The sequence below is a fragment of the Mesoplodon densirostris genome, chromosome 7 (genome assembly GCF_025265405.1).
Source record: "Mesoplodon densirostris isolate mMesDen1 chromosome 7, mMesDen1 primary haplotype, whole genome shotgun sequence".
NCBI classification, from domain to species: Eukaryota; Metazoa; Chordata; class Mammalia; order Artiodactyla; family Ziphiidae; genus Mesoplodon; species Mesoplodon densirostris.
The window spans coordinates 87561170-87581418 of NC_082667.1; the positions used below are offsets into that span (position 1 = coordinate 87561170).

The window sequence follows — 20249 nt, forward strand, 5'->3', positions numbered from 1 at the left end:
TCTTAAAAATAGGTCACACTTAGTCATTCCACTTGTAGTACCTTATTCTACAGAAGTAATCCCGATGGACACAGAGATGTATATACAACGTAATCACATTGTTTCTCACAGGGAAAAGCAAACTGTCTAAATAGAATTGCAAAGAATTGATTAAACTATGGGACATCAATACGACGCAATACTACATGATACATCATTAAGTGAAAAAAGCAGGAATGTGAAATAGCAAGTATACTACAATTCTATTTTTGTAATCCCTAAGTGTACATATATATTTGTAGAAAAAAAAAGACTGAAAGTATATACACCAAAATGAACAGTGATTATATCTGGGTATTAAAATGATAGGTAATTGTTCTCTTGTTACTCTGTATTTTCTCTAAAGGATATATGCAACTCTTAGAGAAAGTTTAAAAGCAAAATAAAAGCTATCAGTAAAATGAGGCTTTAAAAAATCCTATCACAATAGTATCATGCCAAAAGCTAAGCATATTAAAAATTCAATATTTTCAACTTTAGAATTTCCCTCTAAGCCATAAATCCTCACTAAGAGATTCTGCCAAAGCACTTGCACCCAGGTCACCAATGAGCGTGTTGCAGTTCAGAGTGATGTGCCTCAAACCAGCCATGCAGTCAAGATCACGTCTCCTGGAATGAAGACTCTCAGCCCAGGTTTCTTCATGCCTTCTGGTAGTCTGATACTTCAAAGATTTAATGGGATGAAATTAAGATGCTTGAATAAGGAAACAGGGTGTGCCTGAGTATGGCTTCTTATGTCAGAGATTTACACACACACACAGATCAAGCATATATGCCAGGAGCATCAACCTGAGAAATTCAACAGTCACTTCTGGTTTACGAGTCCAGTGACCCAGATTCTGCTCGGTCAGTGATTAGATTCTAGCCACTGCATTTCCTGTTTCTGAACACTTATGTAAAGTTGGACAACTCAATTACAGTCTATGAATTATTTTCCTTATCTTCTAAGTCAGGGAATTGGTTCTAAATTCTATCCTTGCTGAGGCCCTATATTTCATCATCCTGTCCTCCAATGGCCTCCAAACACCTGACTAGGCAAACCATAAGAAAACTTTTTAATATGCATCTTATTTACTAACAAATTATATACACAAAGTTCCATACATAGAATTTATGTACATGATAAACTACACAGATTTTTTAAAATAATACAAAGGTAAAAATGTTCTAATATTTTCTTTTCCTAACTCCTAAGGCATTATTTTATTTTACTTATTTTTTATAAAGATTTATTTATTTATTTATTTGTTTGTTTGTTTGGCTGTGCCGGGTCTTTAGTTGCAGCATGCCAGATCTTTTAGTTGTGGCATGTGGGCTCTTAGTTATGGCAGGCACGTGGGATCTAGTTCCTTGAGCAGGGATCGAACCCAAGCCCCCTACATTGGGAGCACATAGTGTTAACTGCTGTACCGCCAGGGAAGTCTCAAGCATTATTTAAAAAACTATATTTATAAAATGTATCTCACATGCTGCCTAGGGTACGCACACAAGCTTTAGAGGCCTGGACTATGCAGAGCCAGTCTGATGTGCCTTGGGAAAATAATGGTTTGACATTTAAGCAAAAGTACTGTCTTGAAGACATTCAATTCTTTATATTCATAAAGTAAATTCTGGTAACAGGGAACACTGACTGTCAATGAAAAAAGTCTTATTACATTCCTGAAAAAGTAAAAGACTCAAAGTGCCTTTGTTACTCTAAAAGGAAAATCATTAGTGTCATTTTTCTATTAATAATAACTTATTAAAGCTCCAAGCAGAAACAACAGCAATCACTTACACAGTGCTTAGTATGTGCCAGGCACTATTTATACAAATAAGTGCATTTAAATCTCATAACGAGGCATAGAGGTTCAGTGATTTGCCCATGGTCACTAGCTATGAAATGGGAGAAAGGGAATTTGAACCTAGGCCATTTGGCTTCCGCACCCAAGTTCCTGACTGTTTTCTACCTCAGGGGTCAATGGACTCGCCCTGTATAGGCTCAAAGAAGTTTTCAATTTTTAAAATCTAAATTTAAACATTTCCACATTTGTGGGCTCTACAGTTTCTGTTGCAACGACTCTGCCCCACTGGTGTAGGGTGAAAGGAGCCACAACTACCATGTAAACAATGGGTGCGACTATGTTCCAGAAAAACTTCCTTTACAAAGCCAGGCGACGGGCTGGATCTGGCCCACCAGCCAGAGTTTACCTATCCCTGATCTGCACCATCAAACTATTAAAAAGCCTTCATGTCAAATTATTAGCTAACTTTAGGCCTAAATACAGTCATTATAACCACTGTAAAGTTGTTAAGGCATTATTTTAAAAACTGTATTTACAAATTGCTGATGTACTGACTTTTATTAGTTTAAAAACTACAACAGCTAATAAACACTTGATTCATTTAAGTCTTGAAGACTAGAATGGCATAGTTTCTTCACAGTATTACAATAAATGTTTTCAGTAAAAAAAATACATAAAAGTATTATCAGGTATTATATATTAAATCTCCTATTTCTAAAATTAAGTGGACTATCTTTACTAAATGGTAGAATCCCAAACTGAAAACTGGTCATATTCTTTCAGCAAAATGAAAGCTGCGCTCACATGTATCAAAAGACAAAAATTAGGGCTTCCCTGGTGGCGCAGTGGTTGAGAGTCCGCCTGCCAATGCAGGGGACATGGGTTCGTGCCCCAGTCCGGGAAGATCCCACATGCCGCGGAGCGGCTAGGCCCGTGAGCCATGGCCGCTGAGCCTGCGCGTCCAGAGCCTGTGCTCCGCAACGGGAGAGGCCACAACAGTACCACACACACACACACAAAAAGACAACAATTAACTGCCTTCTGTATCAATATATTAATGTGTTTCAATCACATATGTTTTCATGAAAGTTTAAACATAAAATCACCTTTAAGATCTAGGCCATGGGATCTGCTCCATGCCATGTCAGAATACACCCCGTGAAGTTTACTTAACTTGTCTTAAGTGTGATAGAATTCTTTATACCTTGACAAATAACTAAAAGGAAAACAAAAAAAACCCACACACACAATAAGATCAAGAGCCTATACATTTGTCAATCTTGACTTATTTGCTTTTCTTGAGTCAGTTGCAAGTTTATAGCCACATTCTCAAAATCATTAACTACAATCTTCCCAAACAGGTAATTGACGAGTTCTAAAACTTGTCAGTAACAAAGTGCTATTCCAGTTTACAGCAACAGTTTAATTCTATTTAGATACTAAAACTGAATACACTGAATACTGCAAACTTGATTCCCAACCACTCAGCAAAGTACTACATACCTTTTCAGATATAGGGAAAAAAAGAAAAAAAAGAAAAAGCATACGATTCTTCCTATTTTCATTTCCAAAGATACATCCCAATCTTAATGATCAATCAGCGATTTAAACGTCAACTGTAAACCCAGCATACTGCTGCTATGCAGTGTACTAGAGCAATAGAAGAGAGAGGACCTCAAACCCTCTGTTCCCTCAAATTCAAAGGCAGGCTTCCTGACCCCTCCAGACCACTACCGGACACAGGGAAGGCACACTAGTGTTTCAGGACCCCAACCAACAGTCACCTGCTTTGTGATTACTTCCATGACACACCCTCACCAACACCACTGAGTTTGCTGATCCTACGGGACGTTACATGTACTTCCTATTTTAACACATACCACAGTGCATCATAATTATGATTGCAGATAGATGTTCTAACAATTGAAAGAGAATGATGACTTTTTTGCTCTTTACATCTTGGTATTTCCCTTCCCATAATATTTCCTGAAGCGAAACCATAAAATATAGACAAACACAAAAAACAGAAAATATACAAAACGTGTGCTTTGCACCTTAACGCAAACTTAAGTAAAATGAGTTCTGACAGTATCCAGCATGACAAACTTCCATGGTACAAATGAGAATGGACCAACGTTTGAGCAGGTACAGGAGACAATCCAGGCATGAACAACACCAAGGCAAGGTAGACAGGAAGTAACATGGTGTGTAGGAAATCACGAGACCAGTCTGAATGGAAGAGACTTAAACAAGACTGAAACTCACTTTCTAAACCTCCATCTCCAATTGGACAATTCGCAGGACACAGGTGCACCAAAGTGGCCAATTTATTCAATCCCTTTAATATGGAGGAAGAGTTTAAAATGTTACTGGTTTAATTTGCCCCAAAAGCAACTCTCAACAGTTATGGCCTCTGTCGTCGGAGCTTTGTATGAAATTAAGTCAAAGTGTGGAGCTCCTTTGCCTTTTTTTTTTTCTCCTTAAAAAAGAAAAGAAACAATTGTTCCGAGTAAAAACAAACATATTCCAAAGCATGTGTACATTGAAAAGTAAAGAAACTTTATTAACAACTTCATAAAAACTGACTTAAAATTTTAAAAAGAAGAAAACATGTTTCAAAGTCCTCCTGACTGGAGTCGTGTCTCATAGTGTCTTTTCTTTACAGAAATAGTCGTATTAGGACACATATGCACAAGGATTAACACCATGACACACTGTACACGGCGGGCCCCGGCGAGCTCACCAGTCGTCGTCTGAGTCCAGGTCTCTGGGGAGGATCCACTCCACGGATGAGCCCAGCAGAGTCTGAAGCTCGTTCGTGAACTCCACCAGATCTAAAGCTCCTTACTTTCCGGATTACAGGACTCCAGGTCTTTGGGGCAAGAGAATAAGAGACTTGCTGACACTTGCCGGTAGAACTCGGCCTCCGCGATGGTGACAATTTCCACATTTGGAAAATTGCAGCGGAATATGCAGGAGGACATTTGCAGTTTCTTGAGCAGGTCTGAGAGCAACAGCCAGTTACGAGGCCTACACCAGAGAAAGGACAGTGGTTTGAGTTTCCGGCAAAATTAGAGGCGCTCCCAACTATGAACTACCCGTCTCCTGGCGGTGAAAGGGCCTGCTACTTCCACTTTGATTACCCCACCCCCACCCCACTTCTCACTGTCCTTAGAAGATCTACTTCTTCTTCTTTTTAAATTTTATTTATTTATTTATTTTTGGCTGCGTTGGGCCTGTTGCTGCGCACAGGCTTTCTCTAGTTGTGGCTCGTGGGCTCTAGAGCACAGGCTCAGTAGCTGTGGCGCACGGGCTTAGTTGCTCCGTGGCATGTGGGATCTTCCTGGACCAGGGCTTGAACCTGTGTCCCCTGAACTGGCAGGCGGATTCCTAACGACTGTGCCACCAGGGAAGCCCGGAAGATCTACTTCTAGCGGGGGAACTCTGGACTCATGTGCATGTGTTAAGAGGCCACCTAGGGAGGATCAGCCAACTTAGACAAAAGCAGGAGCAGCGCCCCTGAACGAGCCTCGTTGCAGGCCACCCCAGTGCTGCCTTGGCTCTGGCCACAACTCAGGTCACCCCTCTCCAAGTAAGTGCACCCCGTTCTAGTCACTGGGGAAAACCAGTCTGTATGCCAACCCAAGGGAGATGGCAAACACCTCTTTGACCTCTCCTCTCCTCTGGCCCTCACGGAGAGAGCATGAGAAACACTCGAGGTCACCTGGCTTTCCTTTCCTTTCCCACACCTCCAAGCCGCCCCTCAATGCTGCCGGGACTGAGGCTTTTTCGAGAAGGGAGGTGGTACAATCCTTCCTGATACCCTGCCATGCTTTATGATCTCTATCCCGAATACAATGTCACCACAAAGGCAGACACGTTCCCAGCCTCAGAGTCCAAGGGGGATGCTACTCCTTAAGCACCGGGGTCAACACACAGCAGAGCAAGGTCTCCTGATGTGTTCACTCCGAAGGGTTGGTCATGGGGCACAGTGGCCCGACCGTGGGGACAAGACTCGATCTAAGCAAATCTGAAGACACATAAGATCCCAAGTGCCACATACGGCTTTCTCTAATCTTATACGAGAAGAGGGTACACATCAGTATCGTCCCGTGGACCTCATGCGCCTTGGAAGGCCCCTATGGTAGCCGTTTGGGGAGGATCCCTTCCCCAAGAGTTTAGTGACTGAAACTGTGCAAGTGCAGTCTCTGACTCCCGTGTCCTTTGGGCTCTAGGGGTGTGTTCCAATGAGGGCAGTTGGCTGGGGAGCCCTCCCACCCCCCAAACTTTTCTGGAAACGTTCCACTGCATTATGTGAGGTCGGTGGACACTTGGTGAGGAATTCACTCACCCCCCAACCCATCCACCCTCATCTGCTGAAGGGGATTTCTAACTCCTGCCACCCCACAGAGCAGCTGGGCTGGCTCTCGACCACACGCTGGCCACGCTCACCCCTGAGCGACAGACACCTGGACGTTATAACACGGCAAAAGGGGGTCTTCGGAAAATTCAGATTGCAATAGGTCACCATAGGCCTCGTTGCTGTCATCCTGGTCCTCCGGTCGTGGGGGATTTGCTAAAACATCATAACCACTTTCATCATTTGGTTCTAACCGGGGGGGCAAACAAGAGAGAGGTCAGTAAGCTGGAGCAAGATTCCAGCTGTTCGCCAAAAAGGACCCTGGAAAAATTCTTTCCCAAGCAAGTTCTGCTCACAGCACCACCCCCACCCCACCCCTACCCCCACAAGCCCAACTGGAACGAAGAAGGCTGCTCACCACACACACAGCTGCCAGAGAACTCCGAAGAGCAACCGGGGGGCGGGGGAGAGCCAGGGGCAAGAGATACCTTGCCATCCGCATTGTCCACGTAGGAGTCCCCTGGCAGAGGCAAGCCCCGCCTGGGCTCCTGAGGGATCAAATGCTTGGTTTTGCACGGTCGCTTCCCGGATGGCTTCTCGCTGTTGTCGGTGTATTTCTGCGGCAGGGGCGAAGGCTGCCAATCCATTTCTTCGTCCATGCACAGCACATCTGTCAGGGGGAGAAGCAGCAGGCGTTACACAGTTGTAGCCGGTGAGGAAAGAAAAGCCCATTGTTAGCACTGATCGTTGGCGCACCTTCAGTTTTTAAAGATATACCAATTATGTTTTCAAAGCACTAATATTTTAATTATCCCACATTCAACCGGCAAATAGGCTAAACCACGAAACGCCAAATGGCAAGTCGCTTCAAAGGGCCGCAAGACAGGGCAGAAGCCAGCCCTTCGTGTGCTCCCGTCCCCACCCGTGGGGGGCCTGGGTGCTCGGGACAGGGCGACTGGGGACAGACAGCCTGAGGCTGGAATGAGGGCACTGACAAGCGCCCGGCGTCACCCAAGACTTCCCTTCCTGCCCAGCCGCGGGCTGGGTGATGAGGAGCAGCCCAGGAAGTCGAGCTCCCGCCTCACTGTCCATTCCATAAGGAAGTGTGCAGGCTGAAAGGACCTCAGGAAGAAAACTCCCCGCTCGCCACACGCTACTCTTGTCAACTTGGATGGCGCTCAGGTCCCCTCCAGGGCCGTTTCCCACAGAGGGCGGGTGATCCACCCTCCAGGAGCGCCCCCCGCCCCGTGCGTACCTTGTTCATTGTCACTGCATTTAAGGGACTCCTCCAACCAGCTTCTGTTGCTTTTGGCCTCTGCCCTTTTCCTGCCAGGTTTCTCTTCGGAGATGCTATTGCCCTGGGGGGTGACCGCAGGCTGAACCGCCTGGGTCACTTCCTTCCTGCCCTGCCGGCCAGGTTTGCTCTCTGCTCCCGCCGTTCTCTAAGGTGCAGCAAGCGGCGCTGCTTTCTGGGATGGAGCCCTGTTAATTCAATGCACACCTCAGGTTGGTCAGCTCACTATAATGTGGCTCTTCTAAGTGGTTAGAGGAACTATTTGTCATTTCCCTCTCAGGCCAGTCAGCTAATGGAGGAATAACTACAAATTAATGAAGAAGCCCCCCGGGGCGGGGGGTGGGTTGGGGGGAACAAACTGTCTTACACATCACTAACAGGGGTGGGGGAGGGGAGGGGTGTGGTCACTGTGTTGGCTGGAACTTGTCACCAAGTCTCGGGAGGGGGCCTATTTGCCTTTGGCCACCTTTGGGCTCCAGCCCCGGCACCGGGCTTTGGGGGGGTGGGGGGTGGGGAGGTGAGAGTGGCTCCCCCCAGGGCTCCAGGGTGGGACTGGAACTTTCCACTGCTCCGCTCCAGGACTTCCGAAGGGTGCTCTGCGGGCCCGAAGCGAAATCGAGCTCACCTTTGCAGACCCGTCTCCGCTTGGCTTTCAGCAGAGAGTCCTCCGGGAGCACAGTGGTCTCAGTGTGGTTCCTATTGCCAGAGACCTTGCGCTTTCTGTTCAGCCGGAGGGTGGGGCTGCGTGACGCGTCCGGGGCCGCCTGGTCGGCGGGGGACTCTCTGGGGGGCTCCGTGTCCATGTCCTCAGGAAGATCACTGTCTTCTGGGGCTTTGAAGGGGTCAGGTTTGCTTCCATCATAACACTCCCCTAGGGGAGGGGAGACAACCCAGAAAGGCGGGAACAAAGGTCACCAGGAGCAGGCAGGACCCCCATGCCCAAGGCAATCTGCTACCAACAGACCACCCCCCTTTGGAGACCGGGGGCCTCACACGCCGGAAGCACAAAACCCTCAGAAAGACGTCCCAAAGGAAGGACAGCTGGACACAACCAGCAAAGAAAGCAGAAAATGAGGCGTGTAGCCCACTCACAATCCATCCTTCAAGGGTCAAGGTGAGGCATCTACACCATCCGTCTATAGGCATGTGAGATCACTCCCTAACTGCTTAACTCTCCAAGGTGGCTTACTTTTAAAGGGGGGGTGAGTGACCTCACAGTAAGATCCAACCAATCAGGGCGGAGCTACAAATGACTATGGAAACAACTGCTAGTCAACAAAAAAGGCTGATGTCATCAAGAGACCAAATAGCCCCCAACTGCCATCTACACAGACATAGCACCAATGTTCACTTGGGTCAGCAGGGGCGAGGGTGAAGAAAAAGGGTAGGGAAAGAATGGTGGGAGCCTGGGAAGCTGGGGAGACCAAGGCAAGAGGAGCCTGGCAAAGGGAAAGGAAAGGCTTCCTGGTGCACACACAAGGGTCAAGGGCAATTTCAAAGAACTCAACCAGATTGCTACAAGTCCGTCTGTCCTCTTTCCACACCCGTGGGGGGAAAAGCATTTCACTGCCATCGAGGGGCTGCTCCTGTTTCCTGTCTAGGAAGAAGGCCCTCAGTGACACCAGTCACCCACCTGGCATGTCTCCACGCCTTCCTTCCCAGGCAACAAGCATCTAAGGACATTTCAAAGACAAGACTCCAACCCCCTTCATGGGGGGTGGTGGGGTGGCGGGCAGGGCTGAACTGCTCACACCCCAGCTCCGCCTGTGTTGCTCCTGCCCCCTCTGCTCAATCTAGCATCCACTTGGGGCTTTTCCTCCAATCACCCCAGCCTAACATCACTCCTCACTTTTGCTCTAGCCAAAGAAACAGTTCAACTGCTTTGCTAGTCACATTGTTTCTAACACACAAATAATTCCATAATGATCACTGTGCTGTTAAAGAGTTCCCCGAAGATGACCCTGTGTCCATCACCGGCCGGGGGTGGGGGTGGGTGTATGAGTTTGGTATTTCGTTAACACCTGAGCTAAGCTCCCACAGCCCGTTTTTCTAGATGAAATCATGGACACACCCCTCACATGCTGCTCGCATTCCTCCTCCTCTCCCTAGACCACTTCAAGTATCACTCCCACTTCTGCCCAGCCGGCTGGTCCCCTGATCAGCCTCTCTTGGGGGCATTCCCAGCATTTAATGGCAGTCAGTTGTGGGGATGAACCTCACCCTGACCTGGGCTAGTATGACCTGTGTTCTCAATGGTGGAACACACTTAGCTTTTCTCCAAGGGTATCCCAAGGTGGGAGAGATCCCCATCTACTCTTGCCGGAATGGTGGAATCACCCCAACCGCGAGGGTCTCCTGCCATGGCAGCAGGAAAAACCCCAAACTCCTGGCCTGTGCTTACGGGTGATGCAGCCCAGGCTACCGCAGGCCCGGTGAAGACGGCGTGCTGCAACTCTCACTCCGGCTGCTCTGTGACCCTCTTAAACACTTGGGCAGGAATGGCGCCGCTTTACAACTCGGCCCCCTTCACTTGTAAAGTGGGAATGTTACTGCTAGCCTCCCTCCAGGGTGGGCTTCATAATCACGGGCCGGGCTCAGCACAGAGAAAGGCTGGAAAAATCCCTTTAACCAAAAGATGCCAAGACTTTCAGACCAGCCTGAATCTCAGGCCTGAAATGTAGGAAATTTTAAGAGGTGAGCCCTGCTGGTTACACCATTGGACTTCTCTGGTCCAATCTGGTCCAATCAGCCTTCCCTAAAAGCTCCGTGGGAGGGCATCCATGGAGGAATGGAAGGGCTACCTTAAGAACCCCCATGTCCAATTTGAAAGTTTCTTTTTCCCAACTAGGTCCATCCACCCTTCCCCCAACCCCGGAGCCTTTTAGGGCAAAGATCTCAATTCCCCTCAGCTAAGGCCCCCCAAGACCTTACGCTAGTGTGACCTTACCCAGGCCACTAATAACCCTGAAGGACACCCACCCCGACTGCTCAAGATACCCATGGCCACCAGCTATGGGGTAGAGGCTCCATGTCACTTGGAGCTTCTCAAAGACTGTTCTAACCACGACCCACAGGAGGATGACCCTTGAGGGCAAAGGAGATGGGGAGATAAATAGATACACGGGGATCCTAACCATCAGGCTTTGCCATCATTGCTACTTTTGGCCCTTCTAAAAGTGGGAAGCCATGTGCCCTTGGTCACCCAGTCTAAGCAAGATGTGAACGTGGTCCCTGCAGCATGGTCCTATGACTCACAACACATATATCCCAAATTCATTATGGTTGTACCATAGCATCACCTCACAGAAGCATCACCTCACAGAAGCATCACTACAGCAACATTTACAAATCACTGTGGCAGCAAAGCACCCTCACCACTGTTGAGCCATGCCCAGTGAGGCCTAAACAAGGTGAGAGGGTTCTCAGTCGCTGGAAGGCTCCCCAGGATTAAAATACCCTTCTCTGTAGCTTAACTATAATAGCACCTCCAGTCAGGGCTAACCTTGTTCAAAGTTACACCTGCTACACAAGGAGTGCAGGGGATCTCGGTTCCAAAGTAGTTTACAAACGTGCAGGTGCTCAGCTGGAAGAGAAGTTCCCTGAGCAAAGAAGTTTCATGAAGCCCCTCGACTGAGGCTTCCTCCAGCTCCTGGCCAGGCACTGCCACTGAGCAGGTCCTAGGCCTGTCCCAGCCAAGTGGTTGGCAAGGGAGATGGTTACTCCAAGTTTGAGAAGGAAGGGACCAATGCCTCCTTGCCCCGCCCCATCTTCAAATGCCACTGAGGGTTCCTAGTGATGAACTTCCAAGTCTGAGGAACCTCCAAACTCATTTGGTGAACTTCCAAAATAAAAATTTCACTCAGCCACCCATGTGATCATAAAGACTAAATGAGTATCTCGGCCACTGTGTTTTCAAGTTAATTCCTTTTTTTAAACAAGCCCCTAGCAACAAGATGCACCCGCACCAGGAAAACCAGGGCCGCGCAAACAGCACCCACCACCTTGGAAGCTCCTGGGCCCTCCATGGGTAGGGGCTGCCTCAGAAGGGGGAAGGCATCTTGAAGGCGTCCTGGACCCTCTCTGTGACCCCTGCCCGCCCCAAATCCCCGCCCCAGCTCCCATGTGCTCACAGCTCGGCTCTCGGCCACACCGACACCCATGAGAAGGACCTGAGCCCGTATCAGCTCAAGACATGATGGCCCAAGAACAAGAAGGCCCATTCATATCCAGCTGAATGGAATGAACACCTGCTGTGCCTTGGATGTGGAGGCCGTGGTAAGAACAGTGGCCCCTTCAGGTGACCTTTCCTGACCAGCTATTTACAAACCCCACGTCTCTACAAGACAGAGGGAGGGTGGGGAACCCACCTCCATTGCCCCAACCTTTCAAACGGAGCCCCTCACCTTCCCCAACCCTTCTCCTGCCCTCCCATGGTGGCCATTCATGGCTCACTGGGCCATGTCCCGGGTGCTCCAGGAAGAGACCCGTCGGTCGGTCTGAGATTGGAGGCAGGCGGTGGAGGGAGGGGGCTTTCGGAATCATCTGGGGCTCAGGCCCTGCCCCCCATCAGCCACACCGAGTTCTCGTCTCCACGCTCAGCAGGAAAGACTGGGAAGGACGCAGGCAAACGTCTCTGGGAAGAAGGGCGGGTGAGGCCACTGAGACGTGAAGGGCAGCGGCCACCCTGGGTTTGGCCACGTTGCTGGAGAAAAGGGCGAGAAGACTCGAGGCCGGTTAACTGCCCGCTCCCTTCCTCCAGCCTCCCTCACCGTCCACCCACAACAGGCAGATCCCCTCCTCAGAAAAGTGCATCCCCGTGAACTTGGCCTTGCCCACTTTTATCACATCTCTCTGAGAAACTTCCCCAAGAGCTGAGTTATGAGGCCACTCAGGAGGGTAAGGGCTGCGTTTCAGCTGTGAGCACAGGCAAGGAGGGAGGCCTTCTTGCTGCTTCACTCCAGGGTGGCCTGGACCCTCCGTTTTTCATTCCAATCCCGAGGGGGAGGAGCTCGGAATCGTCTACTCCAGGCACATCAAGAGCCCCATCCCTCGGGTCAGGCCGCCACTGACTAGCCCCAGAAATCCCCTTCTACGGGAGCCACATAGGACACACCGGTCCCGGTGTGGCTTACCCAGAACCCTGGCCACAGGCCTTTGTCTGACCCCAAAGATGAGCTGGGGGAGGGCAGTGCTCCAAGCAGCAGAGAGAAGCACACGCTGTGGCTGACCACAATTTTCCCGAACTGCATCAGGCACCCACGACCTAAGCGTGCGGGCGAACGCCGACCCTACGACTGGGTCCAAGGGCCTGGGCCTCCCAAACGTGCCCACCACCCCCGACTGTCCCATCTCAGAAGGATTTCACGCCCACCCTGTCCTCGACGTTCACCTAGGTGCCCTCACTCACCATCACCGGTGAGGTTTCTGGGGTCCGGAGCAGGCTGCAGGCCACAGGCCACAAGCACGCACACTGAAGAAAGCGGGAGAAAGACCTCCACTTGCTGCCAACACATCTCATTAGCCCAGGAAGTCTCGAGGGCAAAGCCCGAAGTCAACCCCAGTGGGGGAGCAGCTGATGGGACCGCAGAGTGTGACTCGAGGCAAACACTAGCTTTCTCTCCAGTTTGGCCTCCAAAACCGAATACAGCCCGTCTGGTGGGAAGAACGGCCTCGTCGATCCCACGCCCTCGGAGCGTGCTGTCAACTCCTAGTGACTGCAAACACGCCTCTGCCTCAGAGAACAATTCTGCTCCTCTTTCTGGTGCCTTCATCAGCCCTCATCTCACTTGAACGAAACCTCTGCCTTCGGAGGGAGAATCCAAGTAGTCTCCACTCCCTCCCATAGGAGACTGTCACTCTGGAGGGTCTGGCTCTGGCTCCAAGTGTCATTCCACTGCCACCAAAAACCCGTATCCGTACCTGCTACAAAACAGAACACGTACCTGCTACGCTGGAGGTCTTGCACTGCCATTGCTCTGCTCTACTGTATCTGACTATTACCAACTACAGGACTAGCATTTCTCCGGAAAAAGGAGATGCGTGCCAGGAAACATTTCATAGGTGTTTCACTCCTGGATGCTGCAACGCTCAAAAGGACAACCAGCCTTGCAATCCACAGCTGGGAAGGGTGGCCAGAGCAGCCCGTTCTCCGAACAGCCAGCACCCAGACGCTGGGCCGTCGGAAGCGTATTGTTTCCTCTCACCTCCCTCGGCACTGGGAGTGGAACCGCCGCGTTCCCACCGACGTGGTACCACACGCGAGCCGCCTAGGTTCACTTACATCTCTCACTGTCGTTCTGGTCGGCAATGGCCTCCTCCGGGGCGACCGACTTTGGCTTTTTGTCCTGACTTCCTTTCAGCCTTTTCCAGTCAGCGGGGCTGAATTTGCACACCTCGGAGTCTTTGGTCGTGGGGTGGCCACCTTCTCGCTCTTTCATCTCCAACTCTGAGAAGCGCATCACCGCACGCTAGAAAGAGAACGGAGATGGAAAAAAGACACACCTTACCACCAAAGCTATTTCACTGCCCTTACCTTAAAGGAAAGTATCTTCAAAGAAAAGTTTGCCCAAAACCAACCACAATTTATGATACAACGGAGATATTTTAAAATTGAACGATAAAAATGTAAGAGTGTCTATGTGTAACTAGTCACACACTCTTTCTTCGTAAAGCCATATGTATGTAGAGATATATGTGGTGTGTATGTATAGCCATACATACACTGTGGCATAGAGACAGACATTCTCTTTCGAAGGTAAATAAAACAAAACAAAAACACAACGCAAAGAAAGCAAAACAAAAACACAACAGAAAAGAAAACAAATGCACAGTGAATAAAGACGACCATGGCCCACAAACTTCCCTTTGTATATTTGGAAATGAAATTTAACTCAAAAGGTTTATGGAAGATTCAACTAATAAAAATTTGAAGAACGGACCTCACAGTAAGCAGCGGGTAGACATAAAATACTGTCCTCTTGTAATCCTTCCATCAATGTCATTAAAATGGGCACTCAATGGATCATTTAGATAACTTCATCCATTTTTATAAGCATAAACCAATTTTTTTCTTAACATTGCAAAACACTTTGGCTTTATTTGTCTTTTAATTAAAAGTAAAATATCTTAAGGAAATTCCTATACAACATCTATCATTCACTAGCAAGTTAAATACATACTCTATCCCTTTAAGCAAGATTTGTTTTTTTGTTTTGTTTGTTTGCTTTATGGTGGAAAAAAAATTGCACGAATCTCACAGACATGCGGCCGCTACACACCTCCACCAAGTATCACGTAAGGCATTCTAAGCAGCGCTTTGAGGTATATTTGTTAACGTACAGTAATGGCAGAAAAATCAAAGCGATTGATAGGTAAATGTCATGCAGTCTTTTAGACATCCTTCGCAATAATTAAAACTTCCGTTATCAGCATTCGAGTGGAGTTCGCTTAAAATCTACAGAATAACTTCAAGTATCCACTTACGTCCCCTTACTGGACACATTTCAAACATTTAAATTATCCTAAGCTTCATTAACCAAATCAGCCCGGTGTCCTGCCCTATCATACCCCCGGCCCCCTCCTCTTCACACATTTAAAAAACCTGACAACTGGTCAGGCTCCTGAAATTCGGGTCGGGGGGGCGCTCACCTGCAATGCCCCCTGGTCCCGGCCGAGCTGACTGGAGTCTGCGTACAGTCCGGTAGCGACACGCTTGAACCGGTCACCCACGTAACCAGCGGAGTTTGCGATTCTCTTTGCCAGCTTAGATGGCTTCGGTTTCAGAACTTTGCCATCGGTTGATCCTGCCTCGTCAGCTCCGTCTTTGGTGTAGGTGGGGGTGACGTCCACACTCGGTGGGGCACTGCCCACGCAAAATGGTTTGGGATCCTCTTGGGTTTTCCCGAAAGTGACCGTAGAGCCGTCGCTCCCCAGGGTCGGCTCCAGGAATGGAGTCGAGACCGGCGTCGCCAGGTTCTCCTTGTTGGTTACCGCTGGAACATTCTCCTTGCTTAAGCCGGAAACTGGCTGGCCCGGAGCCTGTTTGAAAGTATAGGCTTCGTGGAAGTCACTGATGCGCCCCAACTCCTCTCTCAGGGCAATGAAATCCCGGTGTGGCTGTAGGGCTACATTTTACTTTTTTATTTTTAATATATGTTCACATGTTTCCATAAAGGATCCAAGGTGGCCCATAACGTAAGGACACACAATATTAGCTTTAAAAAAACATGAAAAAAAAAAAAAGGGAAATCATGATACTGGAAATGGGTTGTATCCCTTTAAGGGGTGAGAATAACAGAATGAGTGAGCCAAAGATTTGGGAAAGGATCTCACATTTCCAAATGTCCAAATCTTAAAATTGCACCAAGTGGGAATGTAGCTGTGGCAGTATTAACCTGAGAGAGCTCTATGATCGTTGTCTTTACTCATCACTTGGTAGCAAGGTTATAAATGACAGGGTAAGTGAAAGAGGGCAAGTAGACAGATAAGAGTCATTTCCTGATTCTCAAAAGAAGGGGCATCACCTAGGGAAGGGGACTCCAAAATCCTACAGGAATCCTCTTCATATACTAAATTTTCTAGGTGGCAAAAGTATCTCATTTCACCCTAGCAGCCAGATGGAACTTAGAAAAGTAGTGAAAAGCTACTCAACTGAATGCACGTCATATGACTAGGAGCACGTCAGTGAAAAGTTCAAGGGAAGATGCTGTGGAAGAGCAGTTCACCTTGTGCTTGAGCGTCCTCAGAACGTGCAGTGGGAGGTGCAGGACCTGCTCTGTCTCACAGGGACCCTCCAACCTCTAAACTCATCTTTCCTGGAGAGCTGAATTCAAAAAGTCAATTTAAAAAAAAGATAGGGCTTCCCTGGTGGCGCAGTGGTTGAGAGTCCGCCTGCCGATGCAGGGGACACGGGTTTGTGCCCCGGTCTGGGAAGATCCCACATGCCGCGGAGCAGCTGGGCCCGTGAGCCACGGCCGCCGAGCCTGCGCGTCCGGAGCCTGTGCTCCACAATGGGAGAGGCCACAACAGTGAGAGGCCCGCGTACCACAAAAAATAAATAAATAAATACATAAATTTTAAAAAGATAAAAGTCTCTAGTAGAGAAATTTTATCAGAGCCTAGTATTAAGAGCTGTAGAGCCACAAGTTTCCCACGATACAGCCTTAGCAGAGGCTGTTAAGGCAGTGACAGAAAATTTGTACCGAGGGAAATAGCAGAAGAGTTTGCCTACAATTCACGAAAAGGATCCCTGCACTTGGCCTGAAGGAAATCAGCAAAATTTGTAACAGCTTGTGTATTTGTATGTGGGATTGAGAATGAATTTAATTTTTTAATTTCTCTGAATTATCACATAAGATTCAGAAGATGCTCTCTCTGCCTAGAAGCCACCCCACTGGGATAACTATGCCTACGGAGTTCCTTTGCCTAGGACTCCTACTTGCTAACAGACTGGCAGCCTGGCCCCAGGGCCTGGTCGCTGCTCCCAGTGCAATGGTGGATATGGTGTCAACGCTTGCAAAACCAAAGCCCCTTACCTCCTCTCCATGCCTCTGTCCCACCCACCACCCCACTCACCATTGATGTTCAGGAAGGGGAAGGCGTCCTGGATGGGAACGTGGTGCTGTGACTGGTCCAGCTCATCTTCCTCATCTTCTTCATCCACATCATTATCTTTCTCATCCCAAGGAGCAGATCCAGTGGATCCTACCCGAGAAACACACACACACACACACACACACACACACACACACAAAGGTCAAAAGTGAGGCGCTCACGTTGCACTGTCATCCCTGCAGCTGACCCACTGTTCAAGCTAGGCACTGCCAGCACAGAGGTTCCTTGGGTTCAGTGTGCACCCTCAATGCCAAAGAGTGGGAACCAAGGGTGTTCACCCCACTCCCAGCTCCTCCTACGGAGCCCCAGTGCAAGCTCTCATCCCCTCCCCTATCCAGGAGCTGCAGACCCTACTCCCTTCTCCTAGAAATCTTTTAATTCCTACTCTAAACCCCTTTCTACACATTCACATCCCTTCTAAGGACCCAAGGAGCACAGCTTCTCCCCTTTATAAGCTTACTGTGAAGACAGACCCTTCCCTCATGGCAGGGCCTCACTAGATTCACTGGAGGTCAAGTCTAAATTATCTGGCTCTTAGTCGGAACTGGCTAAACATTGAGTAAATATAGGGATCAGGTGGTATTCTCCTAGGAAAAATACCATACAAATTAAATGATCACTTACCCATCATTTATAAAGAGAACTTAACAGCCTTCATAATGTCATGTCAATGGATTCTAAGAACAGCCTTTGAAATACGCAGGAAAGATGAGAACCCAGATTTTATAGTGGAAGAAGCTGAGGCTCAAAACGTTGAATGACTTGATTCAATGTCCCACAAGTAGTGAAATGGAAAGACCGAGGTTTATAACTCAGGCCTTCTAAGTTTTAAGCCCTCCTTCTTCTAAACTACCTGGCCTCTCTTCTCAGTGTTGAGTCCCAAGAGAAGTTATTTTTTATAGAACTCAATACCCCCTCTTCTTTCTAATGCTTTACTGTTCCACTGGGTGGGCAGGAAGACTGTGCTGAGTTTATATCTTTGTTCTCTGGGTTCTTTCTAGGGACAGCATTTCTTGCTTTATTTACCAGTCTTCAACTTTGTAAGCGAGGCGACTTTCAAGTCGACTATCCCTTTAAGGGTCCAGCCCGGAACCTGGCACACTGTCCACCTTCTCCCCAGCAGCTGGGGCCTCACCTGGGTTAATGATAGAGCCCTGGGGCTGGGGGATGTCACACACTTGATATATCTTCACTGGGTTCATGGGCACCTCCTTGGTGCCGTCGTACATCAGGTTGAATTCCCTGCTCTTGTTGAGCGCACAGCGGAGCTGGGCCTTCCGTATAGCTGGGTTGGGGTCGTCCACCCCTTCCTGGTACTTCCCCTGTCTCCACAGCCCAGGCCTGAGGGATAGGAAACTGCAGTGAGTGCCTGCTTGTTGCCCAGAAACACTGGAAAGTGTGCCCGCCCTCCCTCATACAGACACAGATGCACACAGCCCTGCCTGACCGCCCCATCACCCCAACTCCAATTTACAGAGACTGCAGCAGAAAACACCACGCTGGGGACCAGGCAAGGCAGGGCCTGAGACCAATTAAGCCAAATGCAAATACAGTATTTTAAAAAGAGGAGCCTCATCTCAAGTGCTTGTGCCAGCATCATCTGTCAACACTACAATGGCCTTAATGAAGGGTTGAAAATAAAGAAAAATCTGGAACAAGTATACACCAAAATACTAATGGCAACTTTTGGATAGCAAGACTTCAGGTAATTTTGTTTTGTTTTGCTTGCCTTATTTGTTTTTCACATGAATTGCTTATATAATAAGAAGAGAAAGGGAGGTGGCGTATGATATGAAGAATTTAGGCTTGCTGTTCCCTCTCCCTTCAGTCTTTAATCTGATGCACAAATAACTGTTGAAACCAAGTACCTTTAGGAGTAGCAGCCCATAGGAGGGCAGGAAGCACGCTCTGGGGGTTCAGCTTGCCTCAGTGCGAGGCTGAGGGCCTCAAGTCCTAATAAACTCACACCACCTGCCTTTCCCTGCTTCCTCAAACTCCCACATTGGGAACATTTTGCTGGGAACACCAGTGGCTGGTGGCCTGGGCCAAAACCAGTGGGGCCCCGCCTCTCTGGTTTTCAATTTCCAGGTCTAACAGGCATTTATGTGTCTGTTCACGGGATATCAGCCCTCCCCCACTGTTAGCGTATCTCAGATGTCTACACTTTCTTCAGGGCTGTGACGTATGTGCTGGTGCAGAAAAGGGGGAGGTCTTTGGCAGAGGACTCAAGATCAAGAGAACGAGATGGACCGGCCAGACTGCTCCCACTTGATGTTAGGAAGATAAGGTGGCCATGTAGTTAGAATTCTGCAGGGGAACATAGCCTATAGAGTCTATGGGTTTGCGGATCCACAACTTTTATTTTTTCAGTAATGCCAACCAAGCTCATAAGAGACTGACATATAATCCAGAATGCCAGTCTACTCGTTTTCAATGGGGGATAAAGCTGGTCAGTGACCAGCATGGTTAAGTCCAATAACCTGGACATAACCATGTATGATCTCAACCAGTAACTCCTGTATCTGGTTTCTAATGACAATTCCAAGAACATAAGACCCACTCAACATTTAAATCCCAATTTTCAGATGACTCCAAAGCTAAATGGAAATGATTTGATATTGAACTCTAAATTTGCATTATCTAGACTATCTCTTACACAGTTGGGTAACCCAGAATCGACAGTAAAAGGCTCCTGCTTTCCCAAAAATCACAGGGCATTAAAATGAAAAGCACTGGAAAGGCAAGACCCCCAGTGAATTTGCAAAGCTGCTCCTGTGTCTTTTTCTTTTTGACCTTGAAGCCAGGAGAAATTCTAAAAATACAAAAGTATTCATTTTTAAAACTTGACTTTACTGAATATTGTTCAGATCCCCAAGCCTACAAAAATAATTTTATTTTTTAAAAAATGCTCCCTGGGGCTCCCCTGGAGGCGCAGTGGTTGAGAGTCCGCCTGCCCATGCAGGGGGCACGGGTTCGTGCCCCGGTCTGGGAGGATCCCGCGTGCCGCGGAGCGGCTGGGCCCGTGGGCCGTGGCCGCCGGGCCTGCGCGTCCGGAGCCTGTGCTCCGTGGCGGGAGGGGCCACAACGGTGGGAGGCCCATGCACCGCAAAAAAAAAGAAAAAAAAGAAAAAAAAAAATGCTCCCTGCCCCAAAGGAGTTT

The 20249-nt window shown here is 48.5% G+C and overlaps 1 protein-coding gene and 1 pseudogene across 1 annotated transcript in view; both read right to left on the minus strand.

Annotated features, from left to right (window-relative positions):
- Nucleotides 1-4393: 4393 nt before the first annotated feature.
- On the minus strand, nucleotides 4394-7566 carry LOC132493279 (BCL-6 corepressor-like; annotated as a pseudogene).
- LOC132493267 (BCL-6 corepressor-like) overlaps nucleotides 7566-20249 on the minus strand; it is a 204718-nt gene continuing 192034 nt past the window's right edge. The window contains exons 4-10 of the mRNA XM_060103618.1: nucleotides 18225-18430; nucleotides 17051-17179; nucleotides 15125-15600; nucleotides 13758-13944; nucleotides 12885-12947; nucleotides 8103-8348; nucleotides 7566-7665 (exon numbers count right to left, since the gene is read on the minus strand). Of these exons, the coding sequence (XP_059959601.1) occupies nucleotides 7574-7665; nucleotides 8103-8348; nucleotides 12885-12947; nucleotides 13758-13944; nucleotides 15125-15600; nucleotides 17051-17179; nucleotides 18225-18318 (1287 nt within the window). The 5' untranslated portion in view covers nucleotides 18319-18430 and the 3' untranslated portion in view covers nucleotides 7566-7573. The remainder of the gene's footprint in view (nucleotides 7666-8102; nucleotides 8349-12884; nucleotides 12948-13757; nucleotides 13945-15124; nucleotides 15601-17050; nucleotides 17180-18224; nucleotides 18431-20249) is intronic.